The sequence below is a fragment of the Chaetura pelagica genome, unplaced genomic scaffold (assembly GCF_000747805.2).
Source record: "Chaetura pelagica isolate M959 unplaced genomic scaffold, ChaPel_1.0 scaffold215, whole genome shotgun sequence".
NCBI classification, from domain to species: domain Eukaryota; kingdom Metazoa; phylum Chordata; class Aves; order Apodiformes; family Apodidae; genus Chaetura; species Chaetura pelagica.
In genome coordinates this window covers 724,239-740,769 of record NW_009953206.1, presented here as the reverse complement: position 1 = coordinate 740,769, position 16,531 = coordinate 724,239, and the positions used below count along the sequence as shown (strand labels likewise).

The following is a 16,531-nucleotide window of genomic DNA, read 5'->3' as shown; positions in this document are numbered from 1 at the left end:
GGCTGCTACAAGCTACAATTGTAACCCGACGGTCCAGACAGCCCCTCAAAAACTGCCCCAGCTGTGGCCGGGGTCTTCTGGCTTCACTGCCAGCAAAGCCATCACCAAACACACTGCCCAGCCCTGGGGGGAGAGCTCCAGAACCAGACACAACCCTCAGTTTTGTTCCTTTCTCCCAGAGCTGAACAGAAGATCTGGAATCATTACAGGGGCTAAAAACCAGGCTGGACCATTGCAGGTCGAGGACCATCTCTGCATAAAACCCAAAGGTAGTATCAGTGCTAGTCCTGTGCCAAAAGGTCTTCCCCCAAGGCAAAACAAGTCCCTTGGGCATTCATCCCCCTCAGGGCACTGGCAGCCCCTCAACTCCAGCTCCTGGCAACATGACAGTCAAATGCTACAGGTCTGCAGGAAAAGCCTTGCTATGAAGGCAAGAGAACAATCCCCTGGATCTGGTTGCAGGTTGGGACATTCCCTTCTGGCAAGCCAAGGGGATCTGTGCAGGGAAGCACACATATATCCCAGGGTGCTCAAAGAAGGCAACAGCACATCAGTTCTCCCTGAACCACCACTGACCTGTCTGGATACTCCTACACCTCCAAACCTTTGGTAGTGGGTGAGGATGGCAGCAGGTGATGCTCACCCATGCCCTGCTCTCCAGAGTCCTTCCTGACAGGAGACACTGCACACCAGTGCTGCAAGCTCCCCATGGAGCTCTGAAGGTGACTGGAGGGGACTCCTTCCCTCTGTGGGGCTGGAACAGCAGCACCCAGGAGGGAGAGGAACAGCAGCCCTGGCTGCAGCTCCTGCTGGCTCCAGATTCAAGCTGGGTTTAGCTACCAGCAGACCCAGGCTCCCAAGACAGCTCAGGTGGTGCTCACCCACCCCAGGCACTGCCCAGCACAACCAGCACTGCTGCTGGAAGCAGCCAGGGGCAGGGTCCACTGCTGGGCAGAAGCCAGCTAGGAGTCAGAGAGGCACAGAGCCTCCACAGCACTGCTCAGGCCCTGGCTCACCCCACCCACAGCCAGAAGGCAGTTCCGGACCACGATGCTGGAGCAGGCACAGCGTGGGGTGGGCATGGGGGGCAGGCTCTCCCACTTGTTCTTCTCAGGGTGGAATGCCTCTGCAGACTCCAGGACAGTCGGCTGGTTTCCTGGAAGCACAAAGTGAGGCACTGGGTCACCAGGGAAGCACCAACAAGCATCCCCTGTCTGCTCTGGGACACCGTCTGTGATCTGGACCCCATCCCCTGGCGGGGTCTGTTCTCCCTGCTCCCTCACGCCAGCCAGGGCCAGGATCTCTCCCCTCCATAATAATAACTTCAATAGCATATGTGAGTCATGTGTCACCACCACCCCCAGTGCCTCACCTAGTCCCCCAGCCACAACAACTCTGCCTTTCAGGTAGCCAGCCACAAAGTCTGCACGCCTTTTCTTCAGGTAGAAGGAGCGCTCCATCTTCATCCAGCCACCTGAAGGGATGGGACAGACTGGATAATACAGGAACATCCACTCCTGGGAAACCATCTACCTCTCCAACCTCCTACTTGCTTGTAGGACGGTAGATTTGCTCCCATGATACAGGGGTCAGCTTTCTGACCACCACACCAGGAAGGAGCTGTTGAACCCAGCTGCCTCAGGACCATGGGTTTCCTCTCTGCTGCTCTAACTTGTTAACCCTGACTGCAGCCCTGCCTCTAGGCTGGGCTCAAGGCACCAAGGGTCCCAGGACTCAGCAGATGACTCTGTGCTCTGCCAGCTCCCAAAGCACAGCCTGGCACACCACCCACCCTGCTCCCCTGGGAAGGACAGAGCTGGGACAGCCCCTACCTTGCTCCATGTCAAACACGTCCACGGTCCTCATGAACTTGGGCTGCCGGTAGAGCCGCCCCTGCCGCAGGCCCCCCAGGCTGAAGAGTTTGTCTTCTGTGGGCACGAATCTGGAGAAGGCTCTTTTGTTGGGGATGTTGGGAAACTTGGTCCATGACCTGGTCTCTGTGTCAAAGACTTCAAAGGCGTTGATAGCATACTTGGACTGCCTTCCCACACCACCCACCCTGCTCCCCTGGGAAGGACAGAGCTGGGACAGCCCCTACCTTGCTCCATGTCAAACACGTCCACGGTCCTCATGAACTTGGGCTGCCGGTAGAGCCGCCCCTGCCGCAGGCCCCCCAGGCTGAAGAGTTTGTCTTCTGTGGGCACGAATCTGGAGAAGGCTCTTTTGTTGGGGATGTTGGGAAACTTGGTCCATGACCTGGTCTCTGTGTCAAAGACTTCAAAGGCGTTGATAGCATACTTGGACTGCCTTCCACCTGGGACAGGGAGGTGGAAAGGAAAGAGCTGAGCTCAGAGCACCAAGTGCCAGAGGAGCTTCCTGACACAGGCTGAGAACAAGGTGCCAGCTGATACAGTGTCCCCTCAGGTCTCAAGTCACCTGCATGAGGGCCTTCTGAGCCAGATTAACTTCTCACCCTTCCTTTAACTGCAGGTTCACGAGATGAAGACACTTCACTGCTCAGTGCCTCACACCCTTCAGCACAGCAGCAGCGGGTGGCTGGCACTGCAAGGTGTTCAGAATGCACCAGTTTAATCAAGACAAATCCACAGCAGAACAGGGATCAGTGCTCAGGGAGCCTTTGCAATTCAGATGAGTTCAGTGCCAGTGCAAGCCCTGGCCTTGCTGCTGAGCTCCTGATGGAGCAGAGCCAGAGCAGCTGCTGCTACCACCAAAGATGTGTATTATTCTTCCTCCATCTGATGCAGATGAATGCAGCTATTCTCAGCTCAGATGCTCAGCCTGCCTTTGAAGGCAGAGTCTTGTGCTCACTACCAGGGCCACAAACTGCTCACCAGCAGCAAGCAAACTGCAAAATAGATCAAAGAGTTTCTTCTGGTAGCTCCTAAAGAAAGCCAGGGCTGTCTGGTGGTTTGAGCAATCAGGATTCCTGCATTTTGATCCTGATATGCCATTTGGCCACAAGCAAACAGCAACATTTCTCAGCCTTAGCTGACCTTTCTGTAAGCAAAACTGGTAAAATTTGTCCCCTGAAAATGGCTTGGTCCAGCATTTCCCAGCTCCAGGTCTCCCCTCTGCCAGAGCCAGAAGCTGCACAGTGCTTTGCTCATGATATAAAATGCATAGTAGTATTTTCACTCACTAGCTGAGTCCAAGGGCTTTTGGCACAGGACTGCAAATTGAGCAAAGAGAAGCTGTACCCTCAGCTGCCAGCAGCCATGGATAGGCCTGGGAAGGCCACTTGCCCAGGACAGAGTTGCTGCTGAGCTCCTGGGGCATCCAGGAGTGCAGGGGTTCTCATAGGTGCTTGCTACAGAGCTGTGAATCCCAACTTAACACCAGCCCCACTCAAAAACTACAGCTGCAAGCTTTGGTATTCCTGCATGTGTAAGAAAGCAGGCAGGGATGGAGAGGAGCATTCCCAGGGAGGCTTTTCAGTGCTCAGATGAAAGGAGAAGCTGCCTGAGGAAGAGAAGGAGGCAGGACTGCTGCTTACCCAGCACGTAGATCTTGGTGCCCCGGAGGAAGGAGGTGGCAGCATATCTGGGTGTGGGCATGGCTGCCAGTGACACCCAGATGTCCTTGAGCATGTCATAGTGCTGCAGGTAGTTGTGGGGCCTCAGGTCAGACCCCATCCCTCCAGCTGCATAGACTCTGTAGTCTGGACAGGGCCGAGAAGAAATCCCACAAAATTATTACAGGAAAGCATCAGAAATACATATATACACAGAAATAGCCCCTGCAAAGACACAGGTGCCATCACACCAGTGCCAATGCTCTTTAGGGCTGGTGCTCCTCAGCCCAGCTCCTGCCTTGCCCACCAAGGTCTGACACAGGATGGTGGTGCTGCCACCCAGACCAGAGGGTTCAGAGCCAAGACAAGGCACCGAGGTTTCCTGTTCCTCACCAGATCCCTATCAGCTATATCCACCTCTGACTGGCAAACCTTGCTCTCCAAAACAAATTCCTACCTGCACAGCACCCACATTACCCCCTTCAACAAGCACTTCACAGACAAGGTTCAAGAGAGCAGAGACAGCAACCTTGCCTGTGTGGGCAGCCCTACAAGGCAGCTGAAAAAGCAGAGACCAGCCTGCAAGCTGCAAGGATTTGGGCAGCTGTTTTTGTTCCTGGCCTTTCACACCACACTGACCCTGCCCTATCAGTCAGGCAAGCTTATACTCAGAAAAAAAAAAAAAAAAATCACCTCCAAGATGGTAAATATTATTTTTAAACATTCCTTGACAGTAGCTTTTAAACCCACTTAAGCAAACAAACCAAGCAGCTCTCAGAGAGGCTGCCTGGAGATTAGATTCATAATCCCAGGCACGGTGGGAAGCTGGCTGACCCCAGGCATGCTGCTCCCCAACACAACTCCCAGCCCCAGGCTCTTCAAAGCACACCAGAGCATGTGAAAGGAAATCAATGCTCCTCATCTCTGCTTAGGAACTAAAAAATGAGATGGGCTGATCCAGCAGAGCCTCACAGGCACTTAACAAGCCCCATTTAAGGCAGGGGTTAAATGTTCTGAGGGGAGCTACACAAGAGTTCCCCTGCAAGGCCAGCAGCTTCCCCTCCTTGTACAATGACTTGAGTCCAGGACCACGAAGCCAATTCTCTCCTGGCTGGTTCTGGGTTTGGACCAAAGATGTCTCTTCAAATCTAAGCTACTCAGTGGCCCTGAGACCTGCACCTCAGCCAGCAACATCATTCCTATTTTTTCAGCATCTGCAACACAAAGTTCAGAATGTGCTACAAACCTTCCAGAAATTTGATTTGAGATCCTGGAGCTTAGACCTGTTCAACATCTCCTCAGGTGTTGATGTTACAGAGCAACCCCAGCTTTATCTGCTTTTGGCTGCCTACAGAACAGTTGTCTTTAGCAGGCAAGATACAACAGACACCTGGGGCTCAGCTTCTAGGAGTACAGGTAAGGGTTTGGAAAACAACATAACCCTGTGCCATTGCCCAGAAAGCCTTTGTGCCTGATGCATCAACTGATGCTAAACCTCCTCATCCCACCACCCCACAGCCATCCCTCCCTGTCCTGAAAGGACTGAGCCCTTCTTGCCTTTTGCTGTCACCGAGATGCCCATGGCTGCCTCTCTCAGCGAGTTCCTCTTCTTCCACTTGCCCTCATCTATGTTGTACATCTCCACAATCTTCAGCGGCATCTGATTTGCTCCAACCCCTCCTATCACCATGATCCTCTTGCCCAAGTTGACCACGGCCACCCCAGCCCGTGCTGTGGGCATGGGGGGCAGCGAGGTCCACTGGTCGGCCTCGGGAGAGTAGACCTCGAAGCAGTCCATGGGGACACCATTGTCATCACAGCCCCCGATGGCAAACACCTGCCCACCAGCTTCCACCAAGGTCGAGTAGACCCTGCAGCTTGGGAGCGGGGCAAGGGTTTTCCACTGGAAGTCTTTGGAATTAGCCAGCTCCATCCTGGCTGGTGGGGAGAGGCAGCATCGGTCCCTGCCCGCGGGAGGGGGCTGGTTACACTGCAAAACAGAGCAGAGAAGTGCCAGGGGGAAAAAAAACAAACAGCAAATATGAAATGCAAACAGCATCCAGCCCCTGGCAGAGCTGCAGGCAGCCAAGAGCAGGGATGGGAGCACCCACATCAGGCAGCCCCCCCACTCTGGTCCCCTCTGCCACCCTCCTCCACACAGCACCAGCCACCGGTACCTCTCATTGCATCTCCATCAATCCTGCAGTTCCAGATCTGCCTCAGAAGCTCATGCAGAGATGGATCCTGAAAATAAAACAAAACAAAAGGGAGAGGAAGAAAAAAAACAAGGCAGGAGAGGTTGGAGTCAGTCTGTTATCCTGTTTCCTGAGCATCCCCGCCCCCAAGCGACATTTAAACTGAGGAGGCTGCAAGCAGCCTGCTCACTTCCCCGGCTGTTTTTCTGCCTGCTGGGGAACTTTTCCTCCTTCTCTGACCCGGTGCCTCCTCCTGACCCCGTGTACCTCCTCCTGCAGACCCTGAGGAGTCCCCACTCTCAGCTGGGAAAGGTGACAGTGCTCACCCCTCCAGCCCCGACCCACGGGCTGCACCTGTGAGCTGGGAGGGTTGGGGAGAGCAGCCCAGGGAGGGAAGCACAAACCCACAGCCTTGCTCTCTTCTCTCGGAATGGCTGTTGAGCATGCAGATGAGATTAATTAATGCAGGAGGACAGAGAGAGGGCAAACGGAAAGGAACAAAGGCAGCAGCTTGCTCAGCTGCCCAGCGTGGAAGAAGGTGCATCTTGCACTGAGCACCTCTGGTTTTGTTGTGTAACAGCCCAGCTCAGGGTCATTCTTCCTTCTGACACAACAGCAGGGATGTGGGGTGGGAAGCAAAGAGCCAACCTGCACTCTGCTACCTAAGATATGTAAGCACAAATAAAGCAACCAACTGTTATGGTCCTTAGGTCTCTTATGGGCATGGACACACTGCTCCCAAAAAGAAGAGACAGACTCGTTCCTGCTGCTTCACCTGGAGCAGAGAGTAAACAAATGGGGTCTGCAAAACTGCCTGTCCCAGGAACAGGTTGTCTCCCCCCAGCACCCACTGCCAGGAACAGGTTGTCTCCCCCCAGCCCCCACTGCCTGGCCCTGCCACAGCACTGGCTGCCCAGGTCTGACCACAGCCCTTCAGCTCCAAGCCCTCCAACAGCCAGAGCCTGTAGCTTAGCAACAGCCACCTCCAGCTGCTTCTCATCACTCAGCACTCCAGATAATCCAGGGTATCCTGATGCCTTCTGGGGACAATGAGGAGGATCCCCCTGGAAAGGGAGAAGCCCCAGGGCACACCAGGCTGCACGGAGGGCAGAGGCACATGGACTGTTATGACTGCACCCCAGACTCATCCCACATGTAGCACACTGGGATGCCACATATTTCTCCTGTAAATCCATGCCTGTGGTGCTCATCAGGTAAGCAGGGAGGCAGCGATGGCCCTCGGACCACAGCCAGGACATCTGCTGGTATCTCAGGTACCATCAGCATCCCCACCAACTCCCTATCTCTGCCTGGGGCTCAGCCTGCACAGCCCAGCTGAAGGGGTGAGCAGTTTCCATGGTCATGGTGGTCCTACATCTCCTCTGGAAGTGTAAATTAGAGGAGACTGATGGAAAAGCACCACTGAAACAGGTCTCAGACTGAGATCCATCAAGATCGCTTCATATACAAGTCTGAGCTGGCAAGAAAACCCATCAATCCAAGCAGGGCTGTTTATTTCAACCTTATTCCCCCATCTACATTTCAGAAGTCAGCTAAGCATCATTTATGGCATAAAGAGTGTGGTTAATAAACCCATAAACACTCCCTGGGCTGTAACCCCCTCAGCAGCAGGACCCAGCCTGGGCACATGTGCACAGCCCAGCACCGTGGGGCTGTGGCAAAAGGAGCACAAAGCAACAATCAAAAGCAGCAGCAAGTCAAGCCACACTTTGCATCTTCCCAGCAGCTGAGGAGAAAGGGGCAGACAACAGATCAGATCCCCAGCTGCTGTTCTCCCCTCCCTCCAATCCCTTCTCCTCTGCTGTGCCTCACCACGCACAACTGGGTCCGCTCGGGGATTTTTGCCTTGGCAGTTGAAGCAGCTCTGGGTTATTGCTTTCATTAATAATTTATTTCCTTTCCAGGTGAATTTTCATGCATCACCCTGGACAAATTCAGCATGGTCCAGCAAATCAGAAAAGCAGAGCCAGCTCCTATTTCCAGGAGTGTGACAGATTTGCATCCTGACCTCTGAGAAGTAATTTTCCTGCCCTGAGCCTCAATTTCTTGAGCTATAAAGTGAAGTCCTGGGATGAAACACAATCAGCATCACTCAAATGTCTGACAGAAACAGAAGCTTATGGCTAGTGCCAGACAGTTTCTCTCCTGTCATTAAGGCTATCCAAAGCTCAAGCATAGTTGTCTAAATATGCTTAAAAATCCTTCTTCAACACACCAGCACACAGAGTGTGACTCCAAGCAGTTGGAGATGCTGCCCAGTATTTTCTGGGGAGTGCTGGGCAGGTCCTTCATGAGACCAGGCAGAGCAAAGTCCTGCACATTCAGCTCAGCTCTGGTCCCAGACAGTGGGAACCAGCAGATCCAGAGAGCCACCAGCCCCAGTAATGCAAAGCTCTGCCTGAATTGAGCTGCCTTAGCACACAGATCATTTGCTATTCTTCTCTTTCATGCTCTTTGAAGAAAATCAAGGTCAGCCTGAAACACCCCCACCTTTTTGTCTCCATCTCTCCATCATCACCTGAGCCTCAGAAGGAAGAAATGCCAGCACTGGGAGCTGTCAAAATGTGCTGACCAAACACCCCCCTGCATACCAGCTGTGTTCTCCTCCCAGGCAAAGGGAATTATCATTCAATTACACAGAAAAAAAAGGAGCTTTAACATTTCTTTTTCCTTAAATGGCTACATTGAAATAAAAATTAATGGTAATTGCTATTCTATCAGAGATGGCAGGCATGGTACTTAGCCCAATCCAGGGCCCAGCCTGTACCTTTGCAGGACACAAGCCCTGGCTTTAAGAGCTCAGCACCCAGACACCCCCCCAGGGTCAAGTGGCTGTGGAGCAGATGGGCAGGGAGGGTCCCACAGCACCCCACAGAGAGGGGGACAGGGGCTCTGGTGGGAGAGGGGAACCTCCCTGTGCTGTAGCACCCAGCTGCCTCCCCCCAGGAGGGGCCATTCCTCACCCTGCAGGTTACATCAGGCTCCTTTATAGAGCTTCTGGCTCATGGCATTTATTACCTGCAACGACTTATGACTAGTGAAAGAGAAATGCTGGAGGGTATTAAAGTGACGGATGGGCTGAAAAGGGCAGAGAGGCCTTGGGGCTGCCTTCCCTGTCCTTCCTGTCTCTCTTCTCTCCAGGATTTAGAAGTTTTGCTACTCTGGATTTGAAATTCCCTTAGTGCAGAGGGGCCAGCATATGGCCCAGCTGGAGCTGAAATCTCCAGCCCCAGCCCCCAGGGTGGTCTTCTGGCTGATGCACTACCCCAAATATTGCCCTGCAACACTGCTGCCCCAGCACAGAGCAGCAAGGGCTCCCTTTCCACCTCTTCACATTGAAGAAAAAAAGGCCCCAGGATATGAAAAGTCATGGAGATACTTCCAAATCTTCTCTTTTAAGGCTCCTGCTGAGGATATGCAGCCCCAAGACATCACTGCACACATCCCCAGTCACACTCATGCATAACACATGTTCCCTCCAGGAAGGAACTCCAGGCTAGACACTGAAGGAGCCCCCTAATCCTCACCCAGCCTGAGGCAGATACAACTCACTACAAACTGATCCTGTACCTTGTCTAATTTGCTCTGAAAAGCCTCCAGCACTTCTGCAGCCCCAGCAGATCACTGCTGTGCCTATTTGCTCAAACCCTCACTTGAGAAAGTGATTTTTCATTCATTTCAGAGACACCACAGAGAGCCAGGAGACCACCATGCTTCCTCCTGGCATCCTACCACAAGCCCACCTGAGCCATATCCAGCTGACCCTCAGCTTCACTGACTTCAGTAGCATGACCCCAGACTTCCATCCCTGGATCTGGGGATGGATCAGACCCAGGATGCCCATCCAAGCCCCATCAGGAGCTGGTGCTCCCAGAACATCACTGTTCCCCATTTCATCTGCCAACAGCCACAACACCTACATATTCCTTGCTGTCACCAGGAGCAGGCCAAGAGACACAGACAGCAACCAGCCTGACAAAGAAGCCTATTAGAATAACTGCTGCCTTCAGAGAAGCAGCTCTTGTACTCACCTAAATGTCATGTCAGATAAGCATGGGGCAGCCCTGCCCTGTGCCAGCCAGCAAGGGGCTGCAAAGCTGAGCTGAAAACAGCCTGACATCCAGCCAGCATCACTGCCCAGGGTGGTAATGATTTCCACTGCTCTGGGGAGGGGAAAACAGGAACAGTATGCTGGAAATAGCCCACAGACACTGAGAAGAAATTCCATCTCCTGCTCAGCACCAGGCAGGAGAGAGCAGCTTTGTTTCAGCCCTGTCTGGGCTGCCTGCACTCTGTTAAATAAAGAACAAGGAGAGATGAGACAGCACAGAAGTGATTCTGTGCAGGGAACCTGTTTCTGTCCCAAGGTCAGGGCACAAGGCCAGGAGAAGGGACACTGAGTGGAGATGCTCAGAAAATTCACCCACTGCCAAGGAGTGGTGTTGCGCACAGCCCAGGTCTCCCTGCCTGCTCCTGACTCTCTTCCCAGTGCAGTTCCAGGTTACAGCACTTGGATGCTTTCTGGGTGCTGCTCCAGGCACAGGATCCAATGCAGTTTGGAACAGGGACCATCCCCTGGGAAGTGTCAGTCCCCTGTGGCTCAGCTCTTCTGCTCCCAGTGTGACCCCAGACCACTGACCACAGCTCACCTGCTCCAGGGGGCAGAGATGGAGCCTATTTTCACCTACACTGGAAGTTAAGGGGATACAGCACACCTCAAGTAACACATTGAAAAGTTTCAGAAGTGGGAGCAGCACCTAAACCTCCTCATTAACCACTGAAACTGAAGTGAGCTGCTTTTCCTCCCAGAAACACATAAATGTCATGATTCAACCACCCTTTGCACTGTCAGATAAACATGAGCAGAGGGAGAAGAGGCCTTGGCCCTGTGGGCTCAGGTACCAACTTTTGCTATTAAAAATAAACAAATGCATCCTTATTTCAGAGGGAGACAGCTCACTTCCCTGCCACACAATAAAGAACAGATGTTGAGAGGAGCCCAGCACCCCAAAACCCCAAGGTGCAACAGCCCAGAGAGCTCAGCACCCCCCCAGACACAGCTCTCTTCAAACCCTCACCACTTATTGGAGATCTAGTGGGATCAGGGTATTTGGCAAAGTCTGGCACCTTTGTAATGTGAGCTCCTATCCCAAACACTTGATCTATTTTCTTGGTGACACTCAGAACCAGACCCAGCCAACCTCTCTACAAGCTTTGACTATTATACAGTCCCAACCCACAAGGTCATGTCAAACCAAATCTAGGTTTTCAGGTAACTCCAACTTCTAAGCAGAAAATGCTTAAAAACCCTTTGAAAATGGGAGACTTTGATGCCTTTACCTCTCCCTTGCTCAAACTCTGACAGCTGAGGCTTTAAACAGAACATGCATGAAATTTTCAGTCTGGTATTTCTGACCTCTCTTCACACTGAATCAAGTTTCCCTGCCACAGTAACAGCTACCCAGAAAAATAACAACAACAAAAAAATCAGTTCCCTGCCTTTCTCTGCAAATCACCCAGCTGGGGAAAAAAATAAAAAGACTGTTTAGCTATAAGGAAAGAAGAAAAGCAATGCAATTGTAAGAGAATTAATTGTACCAGGCAAAGAAAAAGCAGCAGCACTCACACACAGCTGGTTTCATTCCTGTTTCTGAGCATCTCTTCAGACCCACGCAAGGGCAGTTTGGAGGGGAGGACAGCAGGCTCTGACCCATCTCACCATCTCCCCAGCTTTCCCCCTTCACCAGCCCCTGGAGATCATTTCCACCCTCATCATGTCAAATGCAATTTCCTGTGGTTGTTAATAGGAGGAAGGCAGAGAGGTCATGGATGGAAATATTCCAGAGCTAGCAAAGCAGCAGTTGTGCAGCACAGGGATGCAGGAGCTTTAGCAGACAATGGGACAAGGAGAAAAGCAGTTTCATATTTTGGCACTTGTCAGCACAGGGAAAAGAGCCCAGACCATCCTTTTTTCCTGGGTGGGCTGAAAAGCCACCAGATCAAGGTAAGATTTATTCCTGTGGCACTTTGTCTCAAGAGACAGAGTTATTTTATCAAGAGAAAAGATAACCCACCTGCAAGACTGAAGGGTCCAGCTCCCAGCAGCATCCTGCATCTCCCACCCTCATCCCCAAAGGCTCCTTCTGCTCTCTGCACAAGCAGCTTCTCTTTTGCACAGGTCAAATGCAGAAGGTCTTTTTCAAACCCTGCAGTCTCACGGGTTATGTTTATAAAGCTCCTGTTAGTCTGAATTTTAGGCTGCAGCCCTCTGGAGGGAATGCAAAGAGCCTGGGCCAGCCCTCAGCTCGTGGCACACCCCCATCACTGCCAGCTGCCAGGGCCTGGTCTGGGAAAAAGGCTGAAAAAATGAGATTTGGGGACTACAAGCCAGGGGGGGTAGGGAAGAAAAGCAAAAAAGGGTAAATACATCCTCCTTAACTGCTTTTCTTGGGGGAAAGAAGCTCAAAGGGTGTTGTATTTTTTTCTGGTTGCTCAATAAAAACCTGGCCTGACAGTGGGAGGAAGCTGTCCCCTCCTCCTCCTCATCCCTCAACCCCCTCAATAACCCCCAGTGAGGAGCCCAGGAACCCTCCCTCCTGCCCAGAGCGCTGGGATGTACTCACAGCTGCGGGGAAGCGGCGAGTCCGGGTGCAGCAGGGCTGGGAACGGCTCCTCACCTTTCCCTCCCAAATCCCGGGTGCCCGCAGAGCTGCCCTTCCCTGCCCGGCTCCCACGGCTTCCGGGGGGGAGGCAAACGGCGCCGGGAGCAGCCGGGGCTGGAAAAGCTGCGTGGGAGGGGAAAAATAGATATATACCTATAAAAAAAATAATCAGCATCAATCCAACAGCCTTAATCTTCACCCCCTCGGAGATGTAGGACAATTAAGAGGGAGAGTGTTTCCCCATCTGGTCTCTCCCCAGCGCACAGCCCGGGGGGGTGCCCAGCAGGCATTCCCAGCCCCAGCTTCAGCCTTTTATGGCTCCCCAGCTCGCACAGGATGTTCTGGCACAGCCACCGGCTCCCCCGCCGCCCTCCCCGCCTGCAAAAGCAGCCTCGGAGAAGAGGGAGACAGAAAAAAAAAAGCAGGAGCTGCCTCCGAGAGGAACCAGAGCCCCAAACGTGCACCCCGGGATCCCCACTGGGAAGAGCTCCCGGGCACTGGAGCCCAGCTCTGGGGTGCACATCCCATGGGCACCCAGGGGGGGGAAAAAAGGGAGAGAGGTCAGGCAGCAGCGACCTCCAAGCCTCTGCTCCCTGCACCTGGAGCTCCAGATGCCCCATGAAGAGCTCACCTGGCTCTTCTGGTGGGATGTGGGGCCCTCTAAGCCCCCACTTCCCAAGTCAGCCCAGGCTTTCCTGGCCCTGACCTGCTTCTCTGCCCTTTTCCTAAAGGTGTTGCAGGAGAACTTTGCAGAAAAATCATTTCTAAGCAAAAGCAGAGAGAAAAATCCTTTCAACGCATCTTCCATCGGGCTCCAAAGCTCCACCCCAGAGGTGCTCAGCCCAGCAGATGTTTCTAATCCTTCAGGAATCCCCTGAGCTCTGAAAGTCCCCAACACCTCCAGGGATTTCTGCCTCTTTCAGCACTGTGCTCATAGTTCTCCTCACCAGCACAGAGCTCTGAGCACAGCTGGTACCAATGCAGCAGCATCAGTTGCTCCAGCACCCAACAGCCTTTGACCCAGCAGCTTCCAGAGCTGGGGTTTCACATCAACCCAGTCTTGGGGTTTCACATCAGAGGGACTCACTTCAGCAGCCACTTCCTGCAGCCTGGACCAGTGAGTCTCCAGAGGTGGCCAGAGGAGGTTTCAGGTTCTCAGTGTTGTCCCCAGTTCAGGCTTGTAACAATCCAGACAGGGCTTCCTCGTGCTGGTTGAGATAGGAAAGTGCTTTAAAACAGCTCTAGCCATAAAGGAAGAAAAATGAGGAAATCAACAATAAGTTGAGTGAAATGACTCTACATAAAGCAAATTCTCATCCTCTACCAGCTATTTTAATCTCCTGTTAGCTTTCCAGTGGGAGGATTCAATTTGCATTTAAATAAAAACCTCAAGCTCAGGGCCCATCTAACATTAAGATGTTCATTACAAAGGCATTCACCTCTTCAGAAATTTTTAAAAGACCCCATCAAACTGGATTTTAAACAGGGGTCTACTTGCAGTCCGGCATTATTGGACATTTAGTATTTGTAAGTTATTATTTACCAGACTGTTTATAGATGAGTCTAGGTAGCTCTAAACAAAGGTCTCCAGCAAGCCTGCAAGCTCCCTGCTTACAATCCAGGAGGTAAAAAAAAACCCAAAACATCACAAAAGGTCTTCTCAAGAAGAGCTGGCTGCAGAGAGCTTGGTTTCATAGGATAGGGAGGCATGGGGAAGGAAAAGGGAGGCTGAGGGCAGGCTGGTGAGATGAGCTGGTCCTCAGGCCATGGAGCTGGCAGTTCCTCTCCATCCCAATGTTAACCCACAGGGCTCCAGAGCAGGGCACCAGCTCAAAGCTGTCTGGGGATGGGTGGCCTTCATGGATGATGATGATGATGAAAGGGCTGTGACAGACTGCAGCTGGCCTGAGCAATTGTATTACACAGCAGTTTCCATGCTAGAACTGGTGTTAACTGGAGCTTACAAAACCCACTGAAACACAGCAGGCTGGTGTCAAACTACATGGGAGCTCCTGCTTTGTGGGCTGGGGTCCAATGCAGGACCTTGGCTCAGGACACTGGGTTTGGTCCCAGGTGAGTTGTTGGTTGGTTGATTTAGTTTTTTTCTTTGGTCAAGTTTTTCATTTGGTTCATTTTGGTGTTTTTCCACAGCTGTTTGATCTCCAGCCCCTCATCTCCTTTTCATTTTCCTTTCTGCTTTTTGTCAGCCCATTTCACCTGTTGTTCTGTGACTGAGGCTGAGCTCCCCATGGTGTTTGTACAGCACCTGCTGAGTGGGGTTCTCAGGGCAGCCAGGGCCTCTGCCTGGTAGCAGAAATGTGAGGGATTGTGATAAATGATGGAGCAGAGATGGTGTGACACAGACCAGGGTCCTGGTGGAGCCCTGCCAGGAAGCCTTGATAATCCTTGTCCTCATAGTTCCTACATATCTGATGCTAATAACTGTTATTGAAACTACCCTTTCATCTCCACAAGCATTTAATTCACCCTATTAAAAACAAAACTAAGTAAACCCAAGAGACTCCTTGCTGACCTTTCACTCACTGGTGTCATTTGTTAGAGAAACACAAGCAGCCTTACCTGCCCACAGCCAACAGCCTGCCCCATGTCAACACCTGCCAAGGACCAGGGAGATGAAGGCAAGGGAAGAGGGAGGATAAAAGCATGGAGTCTGACAGCTTGGCCAGCAAGCCCCAGGTGTTCAGCCCCTGATTGCTGCCTTGTCTGGTGGCAGAGTCAGACCTGACAGCCTGGAAAATAACTGTTTGGGAAGGACAGAGCTGAGGAAATGTACTCAGAGACTCGAGCCCTGGGACAAAGGCAGGTGTTGGCTTCACCTACCAGGTGCTTTTTGAACACTGAAAATGGCACAGCACCACACCCCAGCAGCCAGTGAGCCCTTCCCATAGTGCAGGGCTCCTGGGAAGGAGGGAGGGATGGATCTGCTACCCACCAACTGGGAGGGAAAGAAATCCACCAGTGTCAGTCAGAGAACAGTGTGAAGAAACCAGAGCCTCCCCTCCTAATTGAATCTCTTCTGGCAGTGTTTACTTGTTGTGTACAGAGACCTCTTGGTCTTGAGGACTTGTAGAACAAGGAAGGCCCAGAGACACTCCACTCAAAAAGGAGAAAAACTTTTCCAGGCTGCTTGGAAATGCTAAAGGAGATGTCACTGTTAAAGGAAAAAAACACCATAATAGTCCTGAAAACCTGTAGCAGTTTCCTGCAGTTCAACATCTGTTTCCATGGGAACAGCAGGAGAGTTTCAGGAATTCCTGCAAATTACACAAATAAGCCAAAAAGCAATATTTTTTTTTCCTATTCCTTACCCACATCACTACCAAGCACTCTTGACCAGACCACTTCTCCTAAGTGTTTGGAAAGAACATGTTGAACAGCAGTTATCAGGCCAGGAGGTAAGAAAACAGAGAAAAAGCAGCAAAAAAGCATCCCAGAAGCCCAGTAAAAACACTTTTAGAAAAGAAAAAAAAACAAACAACAGGATTTTGTAGCTAAAGGAGAAAAACATGCAAGAGGACCCAAGACCTGTCCATCCATCAGTGCTGGAGCACACAGTCCCCCTGGCACCACTGATGGTGGGAAACCATGGATGGGCACAAGCAGGGGGACTAGATAGAGCATTCAGTCCTACCCTGTCATCTCTTCCAGTGATTTGGCAGCCTGACAGTTAATTAACTAGTTAATTAATTAATTCTCCCTCCTGCAGGGCCCTGAGCTGGTTACAGTCACCTTAATATGTGGAGACAGGAGCCAAGAGCTTCAGGATCTCTCAATCAGGATATTTAACCCACGCAGAGAAGTCCACCAGCTGTGTCTGCCCATTTGACAAACACAGAGAGACACCATTTCAGGACAGACAGGCACTTCAAAAAGACAGTTGCTGGGAAAAAGAAAACACAACACCCAAAACCCCCTGTAACATTAAAAATTAGCTACAGTTCACAGAATTACAGCAGCAGCATGAAAGAGCTTTAAGCCAACTAGTTAGGCTATGGATGCATCTGGCTTTGCATGCTTTTTAAAAAAGCAAAAGTCCTTGTTTATATTCAACTGGGAGGAAAAAAAAAAAAGAAATCTGTTTGTTCCCAGGAAGAAGGTTA

At 51.7% G+C, this 16,531-nt stretch overlaps 1 protein-coding gene across 1 annotated transcript; it reads right to left on the bottom strand.

The window, feature by feature from the left end:
- Positions 1-962: 962 nt before the first annotated feature.
- Positions 963-5,465, bottom strand: KLHDC8A (kelch domain containing 8A). Its single transcript, XM_009997507.1, has 5 exons — positions 5,090-5,465; positions 3,515-3,679; positions 2,099-2,314; positions 1,373-1,474; positions 963-1,156 (listed from the first exon to the last, which is right to left on the bottom strand). The coding sequence occupies exons 1-5, from the start codon at positions 5,463-5,465 to the stop codon at positions 963-965; spliced, it is 1,053 nt and encodes a 350-aa protein (XP_009995809.1).
- Positions 5,466-16,531: the final 11,066 nt, after the last annotated feature.